The following is a 17,916-nucleotide window of genomic DNA, read 5'->3' on the forward strand; positions in this document are numbered from 1 at the left end:
AGGATACGGGTCGTGCTGGATAGGTTTGAACAGACCTTAAAATGGTTCGGTGATTACTAGTCAAATGTGAACCGGTCACAGGACAACCGGTCGCTCTAGATCGGTCACACGTGATCACCCGTCACACTAAAACTGGTCACGAGAAAACTGGTCACACCCTAAAATCGGTCAACCAATTTTCTCGTGACCGATTTTTATTTATGTTTTATTTTTTTATGTTTATTTTTATTTATGTTTATTTATCTTCATTTATGGTTTACATATGACTAGTAGTCTGTTTACCATTTAAAACAGCTGTTAGCATGGATAAAAGTCGCTGTCGTTAAATATGTTGCTTAGTACACTTATTTTCACGAACGTCATTTCAGGTTTTTCCAGAGGGGAAGCAAAGTAGGCCAATTTGTAGTTGTTTATATGAAACCTGTTGTTTATATAAAAACTTCTGATCGAAATCTTTAAGTTTCTACTGGTCTAAACTTTTAGTAAAGGGGCCCACAAACGAACAATCAAAGTTTCTAGGGGGGGGGGGGGGTGATAAAAAAAATTCAATGAATACACAATGAAAATCTATATATATATATATATAAAAATGACTGTTAAAAACAATGTATCGATTCACTTTTTTAATACTATTGAGAATCCGTCTCCGTCCTTGCTTCCTAGAATCTGGGAATCACCCAGGTTGTACCTGACACCTGACAAATAACTGTTTGGCGCATTGATTGTCCAGTTGTAGGTAACAAAGAGACGATAATTTTGTACGCCGCGACAAAAGTATTTTAAATCAATATATAATTTTCAAATGGCAATGAAATTTAGGGGGGGGGGGGGTGATTGCTCCCATCGCCCTCCCTCTGGATACGTCCTGGCATGTTGGGGCAATATAGACGACTAGGACCGACCAAGTGGGCCCTTTAATGAAACATCTATTTGGAGTCAAATGCTTATTTTCTTTTCACTTATTTTATTATGCTTTATGAAAGTATTTTTGCGAAAAAATACAACTGTTCAATATGGGTAGATGAAGTACATACTTGTACAAATACGGTCTGTTTGCACATGTATTTGTATAATAATGCAACATGTATAATAATTGTGCTAACGAGAACCAACATGTATGACAACAACATATATAACGAAAGCCAACATTTTATATTACATAAATAAAATCAGTTTATCGAGGGTTCGGTGTATTTGATCGTTTAATAAATTGCTAATTTTTGATCTTATAACCCCAAATTTTACTGGCTATATTTCACGGTAAACGAATTATTCCGCAAAATACGATATCGCCCAATCGTTTGATCACAACGTATAAAGAATTTAGTCACATGACTGCTATTTTCTTGTCATATTAGTGGATTTCATTCAAGGTAAAGTAGATAATGATCAAAGAATAAAACATTAATCTAATAGACAAACTTTTTTACTTTTTTGTTGGCCTAAAACCAATTTTTTCTTCAAAATACTAAACCTTTTTTTTAATTAGATTAGCTCATTTTGGATTAGTTATGCCATATAATTGTCATCTCTCTACTTCATACACACATCACTACCTCCCTCCATTTTGTTATTTTGATATAAATTGAAAATAAAAAACAGGTTGCCATAAAAATGTTTAATTTTTATTTTATTTAAATAATTACAACCTTTTGTATTATATAGGTAATAATAATGAAAGCGTAAAATTTCAGGAAATATGAGACGCAGCAATATGTATACAAAAATGAAGCCTTACCATTGCTCTCTCTCTTTCTCTCTCTCATTACACAAATATAAATTATTGTATCAGAATAATATTAAATAAATTTTTTTCAAAGAAAAATTATACTTGCCATAGTAAAATTTGAGCTAAAATTGAAAATATATTTTAATTTCCAAATTAACTAATAAATGCAAAATAAAAGTGGTACATAAAAAAATCATTTTACCATGTAAAATTTTAAATATAATAAATAAACCAGCGAAAAGAATTAGAGCCAAGTTTTGACTTATTGAATATTTATAAAGAAAATGTTTAAATATTTAAAACATTTAATCAAAAAGAGAAAGAAATACAGAAGTAATTTAGTCAATTTTATCAACAGTACATATGCCAAGAAAATATTTATTAAATATGAATCATTGCACTTGCAAAATAAAATAGAAATTTAAAAGAAGAAATACAAGATTACAAAAAAAAAAAATACTTCCTTCGAGGACAACTATTTGACAAATTCCTTATTCTACTGGACTAAGGCACAACATTAGTTGAAGTCATCAAAGGCACATAAATCTACAAATAACATTATTCATTTTACCTTAAATTAGTAAGGGTATTGTAATGATTACATTATAATATTAAATATATGGTTATTAATAAAGAACATTTGAGAGTTAAATTTGGATGTCAACCATTTTAAGAAAACTCAAAAATGTATACATTTCGATATGAGAAAAAAAAAGAATCGACAGAGATTTTAACTTATAAATAAATAATCAATGCAATGCAATTATCATAGGTTGAAATGGGATTAGAGCAGAATGCATATTAAGTATGTTAGATGTTGTAAAAAAAATAATGTTCTATTTGAATACTTGTGCAAAAACAAACCAAATCTAAAATAAAAATCTCAGGATTTAGGAAAATTCACCAATATACATACATCCTGATCAAATAACTAGACTTTAACATACAATTATTTTTTTTAAATAAACAATAATTATCCACGATGAAAATTGGCAGCTCCAAATGCAACACGATAAATGCATTTCTAAGTTACAATTAAGATCTCAATTCCAAGTGTATGACATTAATTATCAAAATACAAATATCATATTTTACATAAACTATATGGACATTTGAGGTCCGCACACGCGAACCTTAAACCGACTTTCAACCTTGGTAAATAAGCAAATAATGGCACCCAAATGTATCATTACAAAATAAGGCCACAGTTATTGAGCAATCGTTCGGGCATATATACGGTATGCACACTTTAAAAATATGATAGGTTACAATTAGACAACAAGTTAATAATCATGACAACAAATTAATAACGGTCGTAAGACAAAAAACACACATCCTTTAAAATTTTACGAAAATATATGAATAATAATAAAAAATGAATATTAAACCATTCGGGTATGTTTGCTCGTAAACGAAAAAGAAGTTTAGTTAGTCCGCTACGTTTATTTAAGCTGCGAGTCTATCAATTTTACACAAAATTGTATATCATCGCTGTCAGAGGCCATATTCTCCATCTTCCCCTTAATATCCCTTAAAAATGATTTTTCGAATTGACCTTTCTTCAGTGCATTCATACATAATCCGACCAAATACTTGAAGCTTTGTCTGCGCACGGTGTTATGGGGTGGGTTATCCCAAAGCGGGGTAGCTCTAACGTACGTCCACGAAAGGGCTGAATACTCCAACACCGACTTCCAATGCTGAGACTCGACCAACACTCGTCCTTGTTCAACCAACTGTTTCTTGAAAGCGACCAAGTGGGTAGCTGCCCTAGCGAACGCGGGAGAATCCGTCTTAGAAGTGAGCCTAGACGAGGGAAGACTGCGGAAGATATTCCGCTTCAAATAAACCAACTTCTCTTCGAACGGCTTCAAATCAGGCAGCGAAAGTTCGTCACGGACTTCCTGCTCCAAATTGGGATGCTTCTGAACGACATTCTTAATAATATCAACCAATTGCTCATGACTCATGCCTTTCAACACCAAGTCCAGTGGGCTTGTGTTGTCATTTAAACAAAGCTTCATCTTTTTCGGAGTTGATGGGGCTTTGGTCGGACTTTGGTTGCGCAGTTTAGTCGGAGTTGAAAAATCCGGCCCGTCCGATCTTCTAGCCGAAGTCATCGTATCAAATTCCGCCAAGAGGACCCGTTTCTTCGGCGACGAACGCAGAACGATGCTATTCCTAGTCGGATTTGTTAAACCAAGAGCCGACTTCGGAGGAGTACGGCTAGATGGAACAAACGGAGATTTGCGACAGTCGATATCGGGAGACCAAGCAACCGGCATACGTTTCCGGCCTACAATTAACAATATCAACACATCAAATTATTGTATTACGCATTATTATTCAATGTTTACTATGCCGATATTTATACCTCTTTGTTGAATTACAAGTTCGTCTGGAGGTAGCGTGGGGCTGATGTTAGCCGATGAGGGTAAGCTGGGAGGTGTGTTGTCGCGGGTGTTCGGAGTCAGAGCATATCTGGGTGTAGCCGGAGACGGAGGCGTCGGTATGGCCGTCATGGGAGCCCATGGCAAAGGCGATACAAGCATCTGGTCTATATGCAGCGGTATCTCGGCCAGAGCGGCACGAGTGTTTCGCCGATTCCATCCTGCTTCGTCTTCTTCCATCGTATCATTGGCTGAAATCAATTCAAGGAATATTGAGTACGTGGTTACCGATTGATGACAAGTCAAATACGATTCTGAAGGTTGGAAGTCTTGCATGCGTCACAACTTTGTATATAGATGCAAATCACGCAGACCGCTGGACAACCATAAAAAATGTGGTTGAATGCGTCAGTCTCTCTTTGACTCCCACGTAGTCGCTTTCAGTTGAAAGGAGACATTACATATAGTATTTCCGGATTGAGTGGGTGTACCAATGTATGCATTAGTGCAATCTTTTTTCAAGGTTCAATTCAATGATATCAATTTTTATTCCAAATTTGAAATTATACCCCATATCATTGATAAGTCATTAGCATAACATATCAGGTGTATGAAATAAAATTTAGATAAATTCAAATATCCAAAATTAAAACATTTATATGAACTTCGTTATAATAATACTGTAAATGTCCAAAGTTTGAAATGTACATATTACATCATTAAATTTATTTTCAAATATTATTATTATACATATGTGTAATGTAACCAACTAAAAGTTTGACTATTTAAAATATTGTTTACAGAATTTCCGCTTAAAAGTATTGCATTTTCTTTTGGTTCAAATTATCCCATACAGTAAAATGTATCAGACAAATTCTAAAATTTACAAACATGTTCATTTATAAAATATAAGAAATTTGGTAGATTTAAATATATTTTTAATTTTTAACCCTTTGATGCTGACTAACGCCGATTGGCGTTTTGTCAACAAGTCCATAGGCCTGAAAAACGCCGATAGGCGTTGTATTTTGAGTACAAAGTAAACAAGAATACTACCCGCTAAGGCTTTTTAACTGCTGAGTATTTTAGATTGTGGCTTGGCATTTAGATTGTGGCTTTACATTTTAACAACAATGAAGAAGATGGAACTAGTTTTGGAAAAATACATTAATTGACTTCTTTTGCTTATTTGATGTTGTTGTAAGATATAATAGTCTAACCACACCTTTACATAACTCGAAATCCTCTCCGGTAGTTATCTAGGGTTTGTTTGGATTAGCTAGAATTTTTATACCGGCTTTCTATTAGATTTCGAAATAATTCTAGTTGGAAATGTTGGCGAATATTTCAACAGAAAAGACGTCAGCACTCAAAGGGTTGATCAAAATCGAAGCATAACTATTGAAATCTCATCTAATGTGTAATAAATAAACTTGATTACTTTGAATATTTATTTATTTATTTATTCTAAACAGACCATTGTGGCATAACAGGAATTCCTAAAGCGCCACAATGGTCAAAAAATATAACAAAAAAAAAAAAATAACAATTAAACATAAACATAAATACATCCATACATAAACATAAAAAATAGCATTTAATAATAACAGATAAAGTAAAAATATCAAATAAAATATAGCATAAGGAATGCCTTGCACCTACAGCCAGTTTCAATAAATATGTAAGAAACAACTACAAATACAAAACATCCCTGTAAGGCCCAAATGGAAGAGAGTTAATCAAAATTTCACTCATAAATCACAATCAATCATGAAAAAAATGATGAGCGCAGACTACCAGATAAATGGGTTAGAGTAATTTCCGACAATTTACGCTCACTAAGGTGGAAAATATCACATTCAGTCTCGGCAGCAACGATTTCATTAAGAAGTCGAATAGCTCTTGGAATAGGAGCCATTCGAAAAAGGACTGTGCGGGCAGGAGGTACAGCCAGCAAATGATGATGTCTACCACGCACATAGTGATTAGGGACATAAAGTCCCAACTGCTCCAGCAACAACGGGCATGACGTATTACCACGTAAGAGCAGGAGAACGAAACGAATTAATGAGAAGTTTCTCCGAAGTTCAAGGGAATTATACCCAAGCATGCCCAAAAGGAAAGGAGTGGGGTAGAGATATGGGTAATACCCATATTCTTTCCTATATTTTCTTCATTACTAATAAAGCATATAAATCTCTTGGATTCCTACTCCGCTCAACTAAACCCTTTAATGATCCTCATCTACTTAAATTACTTTATTTTTCCCTTGTAAGGTCTCACTTTGAATTTGCCTCAATTATCTGGTCACCTTTTTATATATCCCATAATAATTGTATTGAAAAAGTCCAACTAAAATTAATCAAATCCTTACGCAACCGTTTTCCTATCTACGCCCATACTACTGTTCCAGATATTTTAAAACTCCTACTCTTTTACAATCTTTCTGTCGGGCGACGACTCACTGATGCTACATTCCTTTTTTAAGCTCCTAAATGGTTTCCTTGACTGTACCGATTTACAGAGTATGGATGGTTTCAGGATCCCAGTTAGGTATACTAGACAAGTTGCAATCTTTTGACTTAATCCTTTCAAAACCAATTCCCTAAAATATTCCTATCTACAGCGTGTATATCGTATGTTTAACGGGGAGCTGAATGACGTTGATCTATTCGTTATTTCCTTGCATCAATTCAGGACTGCCATCGGGAGAGTTTTGATTGATTGATCCATCTCTATTTCCATTATATAATCTTTATACAATATTATATCACTTTATGTTTAGTTATGCACTGTTCTATTTAGTCATGTTTTAGTTTTTATTCTTTTCTTTTTCAATTGTTTGTCTCTATGTACCATTTTATGTAATTTATAAAAATCTATAATTGGACTCGGATATTTTGTTACATTTATTATTTATTTTTATGCATTAATTTTTCAATAAATAAATAAATTACTGTGGTCAGTGAAAAATTCGTCTGAAGAATAGTTTAATTTACAGAAACGGTTATATGAATATTTCTGTATTGTAAGCCAAAGTTTCCCTGAGAGCTTGCAATTATAAAGTGAATGTGAATGGGAAAATATTCCAGTACGAATCAAACATCCAGAGAATCTAAATAAGAATCTTAACTGAAGTGTACAAAATGCACAAGCCTAAAATTTCAGGAAACACCGTGAATTTGGCGCGAAAAATGACAGCGGACGCGTGTCGTTATTCCATAAAAAACGACGCGAAAATGGCTTCTAATAAGAATAAAAATAAACATCACGGCGAGGAATAGAATGCGGAGTGAGGATAGAGTGGCGTAAAATGGGGCCGGGGGGAGAGGGGGCGGAGCACCCGGACGCAGCGGCCGCGTCGACGCCAAAGACGCGAGGGGTGCGTTCGTGACGTCAGAGCGAGAGGTGATCACACAAAGTGGGGTCGAGGGGGGCAACAGTAAAAGGGGGCGCACAGGGGGGCGACTCACCCGAGCAGGCGGCTGCGCCCCAATCGAGACCGGCTCGACGCGATGCAGCACAGCTGGCGGCACCAGCGACAGTGACGCGCACCGTCTGCTCTCTCGCTCTCGCACCGCGGTTTACTCTTGCGCTAGACAGGGACAGAGATATCCACTGCCTGTTGCTCTTTTGCGCCCCACTACGCTTATGAAATTCCGTTTGAAAATGACAGTTGACGATATTTTGCAAAAAAATGCGTGTTTTTATTATATTTCGGTGTGATGTCAAAATTTGAGGGTTCTCATTTCGGAATATTCATTTCGTTGTGTGCGTAAATAAATTTTAGTTTCTATTTTCCTATTACGAAAAACCTCGATAATTCGAAAAAATAAAGTTTTCCTAGACAAACCTCGATTTGTTTTTGGCATTTATGTATGTTTTTGACTATATTCGCTGAGTATTATTGATATTATATTATCGACGCTATTTGATTTTACTTTTTTCCCCCACCAAATAAGGAGGAGGGGCATTTTTATCTTCCAACGCAATGTTTTATGTCAATATTTCGTTAGTTATTTTAACTTTTCAAAAGTAATTTTTTGTAGGCCTTAATATTGGCCATTGGCCAAATTGTATTTTTTTATTGTTTCATATCGAATAATAAAATTAGGGTTTTAATGCCAAAACAAAATTAGGGTTTTAATGTCAAAACAAAATTAGGGTTTTAATTTGTTTTTCTTCAAAACGAAGCATTGGGAGCAATAGTATTTTGACTAGAGGCAATTTGAATAATTAATTTTCTGCTCCAGTTTTTTATTTTTAGATTTTTTAGAGTTGTGCAAAACGGTAATTGGACTATTCGTTACATTGGGGTGGTCACAAAGACAACTTTTGCCATGAAAATCGCGAATACACAATATTTGGCACTCAAGTTCTCGTTACTATGATAGTTATCGTTAGTATGATGGACTTTTTGGCTGCCAGATGTTCCGTTATAGAGATTTTAGTGATTTTGTGACGAATAATTTGTGACCAGTAATCACCAAACCGTGCAAAACAGAGACAAATGAAAGCGTGTTGGAAAGGCATTCATACAGCAGCAGTGCCGGTTTTAGAGGGGGGGCTAGGTCGGGTGGCGCCCGAGGGCGCCAAATAAGTCAACTAAGGGCGTCGAACGATGCGCCAAAGGCGCTTTAAAATTTGAAATTAGAGCGCCAAAAGCCATTCAAAATTTTAGATTAGAGCGCCAAAGGCGAAAGTTCTTTCTAAGGGTGTTCAGAAAAAATTGCCCGAGGGCGCCATTGGGTGTAAGGCCGGCACTGTACAGCAGTGGATGGCGAATGGCTGTAGATGATGATGATGATATTAATATGGGTGAATGTAATTTTTCAAATACAAGTCCTGGATGTCTTTCTTATTTTTAAAAAAATATTAAATTCTACAAAATCAACCATGAAGACGAAAACTTGTATTTTTTTCATCAATTTTTTGACATTTTTATTTCATAATATACTTATGGTTATACATATATCCATGTATATATTTTATAATAAAATTAATTATAAAATGAATTACCAATGGCTATTGAAATTTTGATAAACTAACAAAAAATTATCAATTTTTTTAAAACTTAAATAAAGAAAAAAAATTGAATGAATATGAAATATATGTATTATATACCTGACAAATTGATAAAAATTTTACATTAATTCTGATGAACTAGCTTTAGTTAAGTTTGGTTATGAATCTGATACTAATTAGTCATCCATTTACAACCAAATTGTAGTTATTATTTGGTCTTAAAAAATTACTATTTCATTAAAACTAATTTTCAATAAGAATTGAATATGAAACAGAAAAATATAAGCAAGAAAATCTTTCATTACATTATTTGAGAAGAAGGAATTAGGTAAATCAACAACAATCTAAGATTCTTTCAGTAATATCCTTATTACAAAACACCAAACCTACACGCATGTAATATATACATACATATGTACAAATGTACAAAAATTTTGGGTCGGTAGTTCTTGATATCGCTTTTGTCGCCTTTTTTGTGTATTATCCTCGACGAGAACCAACCTATAGAGCAGGCAGGGTTTAGGGCAAATTTCAGCACAATGGACCACCTCCAAGTAGTTGGCGAACTAATCGAGCGCGCCAACGAATATCAACGGCCATTGTGCCTAGGTTTCGTCGATTATGAGAAAGCCTTCGATACAGTTAGTCATAATGCAGTACTTAACGCTCTACAAACACAGGGAGTGCCGGAACCCTATGTGGGACTGTTAGCTGCAATATATAAGAATGCCACAGCTTCGGTTAAAATTTTTTCAGGTACAGATAGATTTAGTATAGGAAAAGGAGTAAGACAAGGAGATACAATCTCGCCCAAGTTATTCAATGCGGTGCTTGAGGGAGTTTTCAGGAACTTCGATTGGGATACAGCCGGAGTAAGCATCAATGGTCGCTTCTTGAGTCACCTTCGGTTCGCAGACGACATAGTTTTAGTAGCTCGTGATTCAGCTGACCTACTCATCAGACTAACACAGCTGGACAGGGAAAGTAGAAAAGTAGGATTAAAAATTAGCGTAGATAAGACTAAACTAATGTTCAATAGTTATTGCATGCCTGATAGCATCCCCTTAGATGATAAACCAGTAGAAGTAGTAAATAATTATTTATATTTAGGTAAAATAATTGACATGTCTGGTAGTAAAGATGAAGAGATAAAGAGACGTATGAATAAGGATGGAGTGCATTTGGACGGATGAATGCTGTTTTTAAATCAAAAATGCCACTCTGCCTGAAGAAAAGGATCTTTGATCAATGCGTTTTGCCAGTGATGACGTATGGATGTGAAACTTGGACACTGAACGCCAAGATGCTAAATAAAATCCAATGCACTCAAAGAAGTATGGAATGCTGTATGCTTGGCATAACGAGGAAAGACAGAAAGCGGAACACGTGGGTGAGAAGTATGACAAGGGTAGTGGACATAGTGGATAGAGTGAAGAGATTGAAATGGCAATGGGCGGGTCACGTAGCTAGGAGGATGGACGAAAGGTGGACAAAAGAAGTGCTTGAATGGTACCCGAGAGAAGTTAAAAGAGTAAAAGGAAGACCGCAAGGAAGATGGGTGAACGAAATTAGGAAAATGTGCGGAATGAGATGGATGAGTGTTGCGCAAAACAGAGACGAGTGGAAGCGTGTTGGAGAGGCCTTCATCCAGCAGTGGATGGCGAATGGCTGTAAATGATGATGATGATGATGTACAAAAATTTTATGTAAAATAATTTTTTATACTATTTTGATTGGTAGATCAAATGTTAATGTACTAATATTACGCATAAGTGTATACATATAAATATTTACAATAAAATAAACAATAAATAAATCATTCTCATTTCTCATCATGATTACAGTCTTTATAATGTATACATGTAACATAATATATAATTACTTTTCCGAAATACAACCACTATTTTCAGCCATTAATAATATATGTATTGGATCATGCTGAAAATTTACTTCGCCTTAACACTGTAATTTGGGTGTCGAATCTTATGTTCGATGGTATAATATTTTGGGATGCTATCTCGCAGAGTGTCTACCAGAAACCTCCATTAACGACGAGAAACCGACTATGATTGATGATGCTGCGGTCAGGGGTGCTTAACAAGAGAAAATAATTAGTAACCGCAGGCCGCACGTTAACAATGCCAGTTTATCATTCGCGTGTCAAAAATGGCGACGATTCATCATCGCAACGCGTTTTTCCAACCCCAAAGCGATGAAAGCGCGCACAAACGAATCACTCTAGCAAGAAAAAAAAACAATCATGGCCGCCAATTACACACATTTTTTCCCCCAAAACCCATCCCGAATTCGCTTCAATCTGCGAATCTGCGATGTAAACAATATAGAAATATACAATAAAATATATACAACGAGTAAAATATTTTGATGTGAATGCTCTACATATATTTGTACAAGTGTTGACGCGAGCACATACTTTCGTTTCGTTGGAACAATATTTGGCACGTTTCCAAATATGCGCGGTTTTTACGCTCGCTAGATATTTCGGCGACGAAATGTCTGGCGTTTAAGTGTGCCAGCCTTTTGGACGCCATGTACATAGCGATTAGTGGGGTCAAAAGTTATGTTTTCAAGGATGCGCGATCCGTGACCGTGCTCTGCGACACTTATCGTGACGTCACTTGTGACGCATTTATACCACGCTCACGCATCACGCACTAGGATCTGAAGTACGTGACAACCGCAGCGCGGCAACTTTGGCTGACAACAAATTTAGTAATTATAAAACTATCATTTTCTGATTTGTATTTAGTTGATTGTTTTAATTTCATGAAGAAACTTTTTTGCACTCTAGCTTTGTAAATAGACCCAAAACGCCCTGATTCCTGGAAAAAGCACGCTTCCGATCCGCCCTTTACTAATTACAAAGATGAAGGATTACTATAAGCGCAGACACACAGAGGTACGCAGCGCGCGCTTTTTTTAGATAGTTTCGCACACAAATAAAAAAAATGCTGGCACGCCTGATCTATGCTATGGCACCCAGGCCAAAACTCACCCCCTTAGAGTGCTTTCGGTGATATTTTATCCTCGTATTGACAAAAGTTTGACAGTGATCGATAACGGCGATTCCTATATTTGAAGAAATGTAGGAGAAAGATGTCGAAATAATAATATCGTACGAATTTACAATGGCCTGAAGAAACGCCCTTCAGTTTACGTTTCAGTGCGTTTGCGCCTGAAGTCCAGCTTTATACGGGCAGGATGGATTAGACCGGCACCGCGCCTGCGCCGGGTACTAAGCACTGTGTTGTATGGATGGGTATGCAATGTTTCAGACGGAACATTGCATACCCATCCATACACAGAGGTACGCAGCACGTGCTTTTTTTAGATAGTTTCGCACATAAATAAAAAAAAATGCTGGTACGCCTGATCTATGCTATGGTACCCAGGCCAAAACTCACCCCCTTAGAGTGTTTTCGGTGATATTTTATCCTCGTATTGACAAAAGTTTGACAGTGATCGATAACGGCGATTCCTATATTTGAAGAAATGTAGGAGAAAGATGTCGAAATAATAATATCGTACGAATTTACAATGGCCTGAAGAAACGCCCTTCAGTTTACGTTTCAGTGCGTTTGCGCCTGAAGTCCAGCTTTATACGGGCAGGATGGATTAGACCGGCACCGCGCCTGCGCCGGGTACTAAGCACTGTGTTGTATGGATGGGTATGCAATGTTTCAGACGGAACATTGCATACCCATCCATACACAGAGGTACGCAGCACGTGCTTTTTTTAGATAGTTTCGCACATAAATAAAAAAAAATGCTGGTACGCCTGATCTATGCTATGGTACCCAGGCCAAAACTCACCCCCTTAGAGTGTTTTCGGTGATATTTTATCCTCGTATTGACAAAAGTTTGACAGTGATCGATAACGGTGATTCCTATATTTGAAGAAATGTAGGAGAAAGTTGTCGAAATAATAATATCGTACGAATTTACAATGGCCTGAAGAAACGCCCTTCAGTTTACGTTTCAGTGCGTTTGCGCTTTATACGGTCCAGCTTTATACGGGCAGGATGTATTAGACCGGCACCGCGCCTGCGCCGGGTACTAGGCACTGGGTTGTATGGATGGGTATGCAATGTTCCGTCTGAAACATTGCATACCCACCCATACAACACAGCACCTAGTAACCGGCGCAGACACGAGGCCAATCTAATCCATCCTGCCCGTGTATAGCCGGGCTAAGAGTTTCTTCATTTGGTTTTCGTTCCCTGAGATGTGCCCCAAATAGTCGGCTGACCCGATTAATCGGAAACCACTGTTTACTCTTTTTGGAACAAGCTTTAGATCTAGCCAGGACTGTGGAGTCGGATCAAAATTTATCGATTCCAATTCCGATTTACTTAAATAAAATTGGAAAATTTAAAAAAATCCCTGAGATGTGCCCCAAATAGTCGGCTGACCCGATTAATCGGAAACCACTGTTTACTCTGGAGGCTCTCGTTGACACATACCGTAATATTATTAATTAAAGAAAATAATAAAAAGGAGTCGGAGTCGGTTGATTTTTTTTACCACTCAGACTCCGCTTGAAATGCTTCGACTCCACAACCCTGGATCAAGCGTTCACATTTGAAAATTACAATTATTTAGTAGCTTTGGAAGTGAATCTAATACATATATAATTTCGAAAGAGAATTTGTATGTAAGTATTGGGACTGTTGGGAAAGTTTCTATGACGACGATTTGATTTTTTTTTCGATTCAAATAAATTTAATAAAAAAATGAATATTTACTATTAGATTCGCCATGTTTAAGCTGTTTATATTACAAATACTGAGCGAAGCTGGGTAAAACAACTAGTCAATGAGAAGAATAGGCGATTATTATTGGTCAGCTAAGATATTCTGACCAATAGGAATCGCGTATTTTGAGGTTTGAGTAACAAAGCTTTTCAACCAAGAAGAATCTGTCTGCAATGAAATACATACATATATATTTATAAGACATTCAAAGCAGGGCTTTGTACTTTCATTAGTTATCGTTTATTTTACATAATTTGAAACGTTACAATGACCTTTTTCCAGAACCTTTTTTAATTTGAATTAGTCTGCATTATAATAATATGGCATTACACTTATTAACGTCAGCATCGGATCGTTATTATCTAGAAAGTTTTTTTTTTTTGGGGTATTTAGGGGATTAAGTAGCGGTCAAATGAAGATAATTAGCTTAGTGACCCCGAAAGGCAAATGATCCTGAAATTCTCGTTCGCTTGACAAAGGCCGGTGCTTAAAACGGGCACGCAAACGACAAGGACCCAAAAACGAACCAGACCCTACCCTACTAAACGGCATAAGTATAATATAGCCGTATAATAATTTACTAGGCAAAAAAATGAGTACCAACTACGGCAATACTTCACAAGTCGTATTACTTACGCGGGCAAAGTGCTTTGATAGTTCATGAAAGTGCTTGAATTATGAAAGTTTTCCCACACGCTGCCCTTTTTCTCACCGTTAAGGGATGACGTAAGGTGAATGCTGAGGATTTACAGAGAGGAGAGGGGCAAAAATGACGTAAGAAGCTGGAAGCGGCAGACGCGCAGCATCCGTAACAGAAATGCCGCATTGGCGAAGAATGACGTAACGACCGTGGCCTCACAGGTGGCCCCCACAACAACCCTCTGAACCATTTTATTGACCAACCCTGTCCAAGCACCGCATCCACAGCCATAAACTATTCACCGACGAGTATGCACTGGAGATTGATACACGGCAGCTGCACCGACCACCCTCCGCTGAGAACTCTCCCAAGACCTGAGGATACATTTGTAATTTGGACGAGTTCCATCACAGATACGCAGGTGGGCATGTAAATATTCATACGTCAGGGTAAAATGCGAGAGATTCGAAATTGAGACTTTTATTACATCATTTTTCAATCGCGAAACGTATAAATTTTATACCCCACTGAAAAGTACGATGTACACATCCAATTTCCACCCTCACACTCTTTCCATTTTCGCATATGTATGTGTGTATCTAGGGGAGAAGATGCTCACATAAGAGTTTTGCGATATCTTGTTATATTTTATCTTCTGTATACACGTAAATATGGAACGATAGCGAATATCCAATGAGTATTGCATTCGACGTTGTATGCATGTACATATTATATGGGTCTACCTCACGGGCCGGAATGTGAAATTACCGAAAACGCAAATATCGGAAGGCAAACATCTAAAATCGAAAAATCTTAAGTCGAAAGATCAAAATAAAAGGGTGCATGGTAAACGGTACATACTCACATAATTTGCGCGGGCAGAATACAACAGGAACAAGAGGAACAGGCTTTTCCTTCCGTATTAATGTGCGCGCGCAGAATACGGGTGGAAAAGCCTGTTCCTCTTGTTCCTGTTGTATCCTGCTCGCGCAAATTAAGTGAGTATGTGAATGTGAAATTACCGAAAACGCAAATATCGGAAGGCAAAGATCGAAAATCGAAAGATCTCAAGTTGAAAGATCAAAAAAAAAGGGTGCATGGTAAACGGTACATACTCACTTAATTTGCGCGAGCAGGATACAACAGGAACAAGAGGAACAGGCTTTTCCACCCGTATTCTGCGCGCGCACATTAATACGGAAGGAAAAGCCTGTTCCTCTTGTTCCTGTTGTATCCTGCTCGTGCAAATTAAGTGAGTATGTACCGTTTACCATGCACCCTTTTTTTTTGATCTTTCGACTTGAGATCTTTCGATTTTCGATCTTTGCCTTCCGATATTTGCGTTTTCGGTAATTTCACATTCGGGCCCGTGAGGTAGACCCACATATTATATATTGGGCTGGAGCAAAAATGAGGATTTTTTGGATTTTCATCGATGGACCTAGGGGAAAACTTTTGTAGTATCAAGGGATCGTTAAATAAAAAAAATCATTGATTTTAAACTGTGTCCTGTTTCTATCACCAATCGATAAGTAAGCTTTTTTCACACAACATCTAATACATTTCTGTGAGATATATATGAAAAAATCTACTTTTTCAAAGAATTTATCGAGATAAATCGATTGGTTGGAGGCATAGGACATTTTTTAAAATCAATGATTTTTTTTTACCTAACGTTCCCTTGATATTACGAATGTTTCCCACTAGGTCCATCAATAAAATTCGCGTTTTTCGCTCCGTCCTAATGTACATATTGTTATATCTACATAAGTCTTTATTTGTTTTATGTTAGCTGTATTCTATTCCCACGACCTTTAAATCAATCTGCGAGACGAATTATGTTTCCCCCAAAAATATCAAAGCCCTTCTTAAGCCTGCACAACAAATTGCGTGCATCTACTCAGCCATTTCTCGATACATTCAAGACACATATGTTAACACTAAAAATATCGTTTTTCAACTAACTTTATCGCTTTTCTGCATTATTCTCACGACTCTTAATCCGCACAACGAATTGCGTGAAATCTACCCTCAAGGGATACATATGCAAACACTAAAAATATTGTCTTTAATTAGTTTACCAGCATTTTTCACACGACTCGACTCGAATCGTATTCCCTCAAAAACCCTTTTAAAGCTGCGTAACTAATTGTGTGAAAACCATTTCTCGATACACTCAAGGGTCAAAGTATTAAAGTCTTAAGATATTGTTTTACTTAACTCGAGTTCCCCCCTATTTTATCACGAACTATGATTGGTCCAAATTGTTACGTCTATTAAATATATACTGATGTAAAACATATGGAAGACCACTTGCGATCGAACCGTCTGACTTACAACCGAACCGTCTCTTACTAATCACTGACTTACAATTGAACCGTCTAACTAGTGACTCGCGATTAGACGACTTAACTAGTAACCACTAACTAGTAACGTGTAATACTAACTAATCTCGTGTATACTTACTACCATTAAAGAAGATAATCATCTTTTAAAATAAAGTGAGTTTTATTTACGGAGTAGCGTTCCGCAAAAACGCTTGGTGGCAGCGGAAATATTAATAACAACAAAATACACATCACCCACGAATGTAACAATATGTTTATAGCTTAGTTGTTTCATATGACAAAACTATTATGTAAAGTGAATTGAACTTTTCTGTATATAAATAATGAAAAATATAATAGCTAGAAAAGTTTCTTATTTACATACATACAGATTTGAGCTCAGTGTATCCTACAAAGTTTCGTATTCACAGCACGTCCATCTAGATTCTCTTCAAGATTTTTACTGTTGAATGAATTTCATTGGTTTTTAAATCACAATCCAAACTAGGTATGTTTACAATTTTTACACACGAACTTTCACTTTCCAAATACCAAGCAAATGTATTTTTATTGTAAGTTATTTCTATTCAAAGCTGCCCAGTATGTTGTTGTATGAGAATATTAATATACGGCACTCCACAAGGTTGCATACGACAATGCCGCGCCGACATAGCCACGTAGGACAAAATTAAATTCTTATATATTTTATTTTATTATCTAATAAAAATTAAAACATACTCATATTTATACATCAGAGTTACGTGGGTTATTAACAAAACAAAGTTTTTTGCAATAGCCTAATTGGGGGCTTCTTACTTTTCACGAAATTATAAAATGATATTTGTTGCAATATTATTATGTTAATAAAATATTGCAAGGAAAATAATTGAAAATAGATATTTTTAACGGAACATAAAGTAAATTCCGACAATAGGCAAAAATTAACGTTCGCGAGACCTTCATAAAACTTTGGCAAGAACGTCCGATTGTTGAATATTTTGAGCTCAAAAAATAGATGCATTCGGTTGCA

The 17,916-nt window shown here is 36.4% G+C and overlaps 1 protein-coding gene across 1 annotated transcript; it reads right to left on the bottom strand.

Annotated features, from left to right (window-relative positions):
• Nucleotides 1-1,411: 1,411 nt before the first annotated feature.
• Nucleotides 1,412-7,701, bottom strand: LOC143910058 (uncharacterized). Its single transcript, XM_077428413.1, has 3 exons — nt 7,593-7,701; nt 4,104-4,370; nt 1,412-4,025 (listed from the first exon to the last, which is right to left on the bottom strand). Exons 2-3 carry the CDS (start codon nt 4,357-4,359, stop codon nt 3,172-3,174), a joined length of 1,110 nt encoding a protein of 369 aa, XP_077284539.1. The 5' UTR covers nt 4,360-4,370; nt 7,593-7,701; the 3' UTR covers nt 1,412-3,171.
• Nucleotides 7,702-17,916: the final 10,215 nt, after the last annotated feature.

The sequence above is a fragment of the Arctopsyche grandis genome, chromosome 3, assembly GCF_051622035.1.
Source record: "Arctopsyche grandis isolate Sample6627 chromosome 3, ASM5162203v2, whole genome shotgun sequence".
Classification (NCBI taxonomy): domain Eukaryota; kingdom Metazoa; phylum Arthropoda; class Insecta; order Trichoptera; family Hydropsychidae; genus Arctopsyche; species Arctopsyche grandis.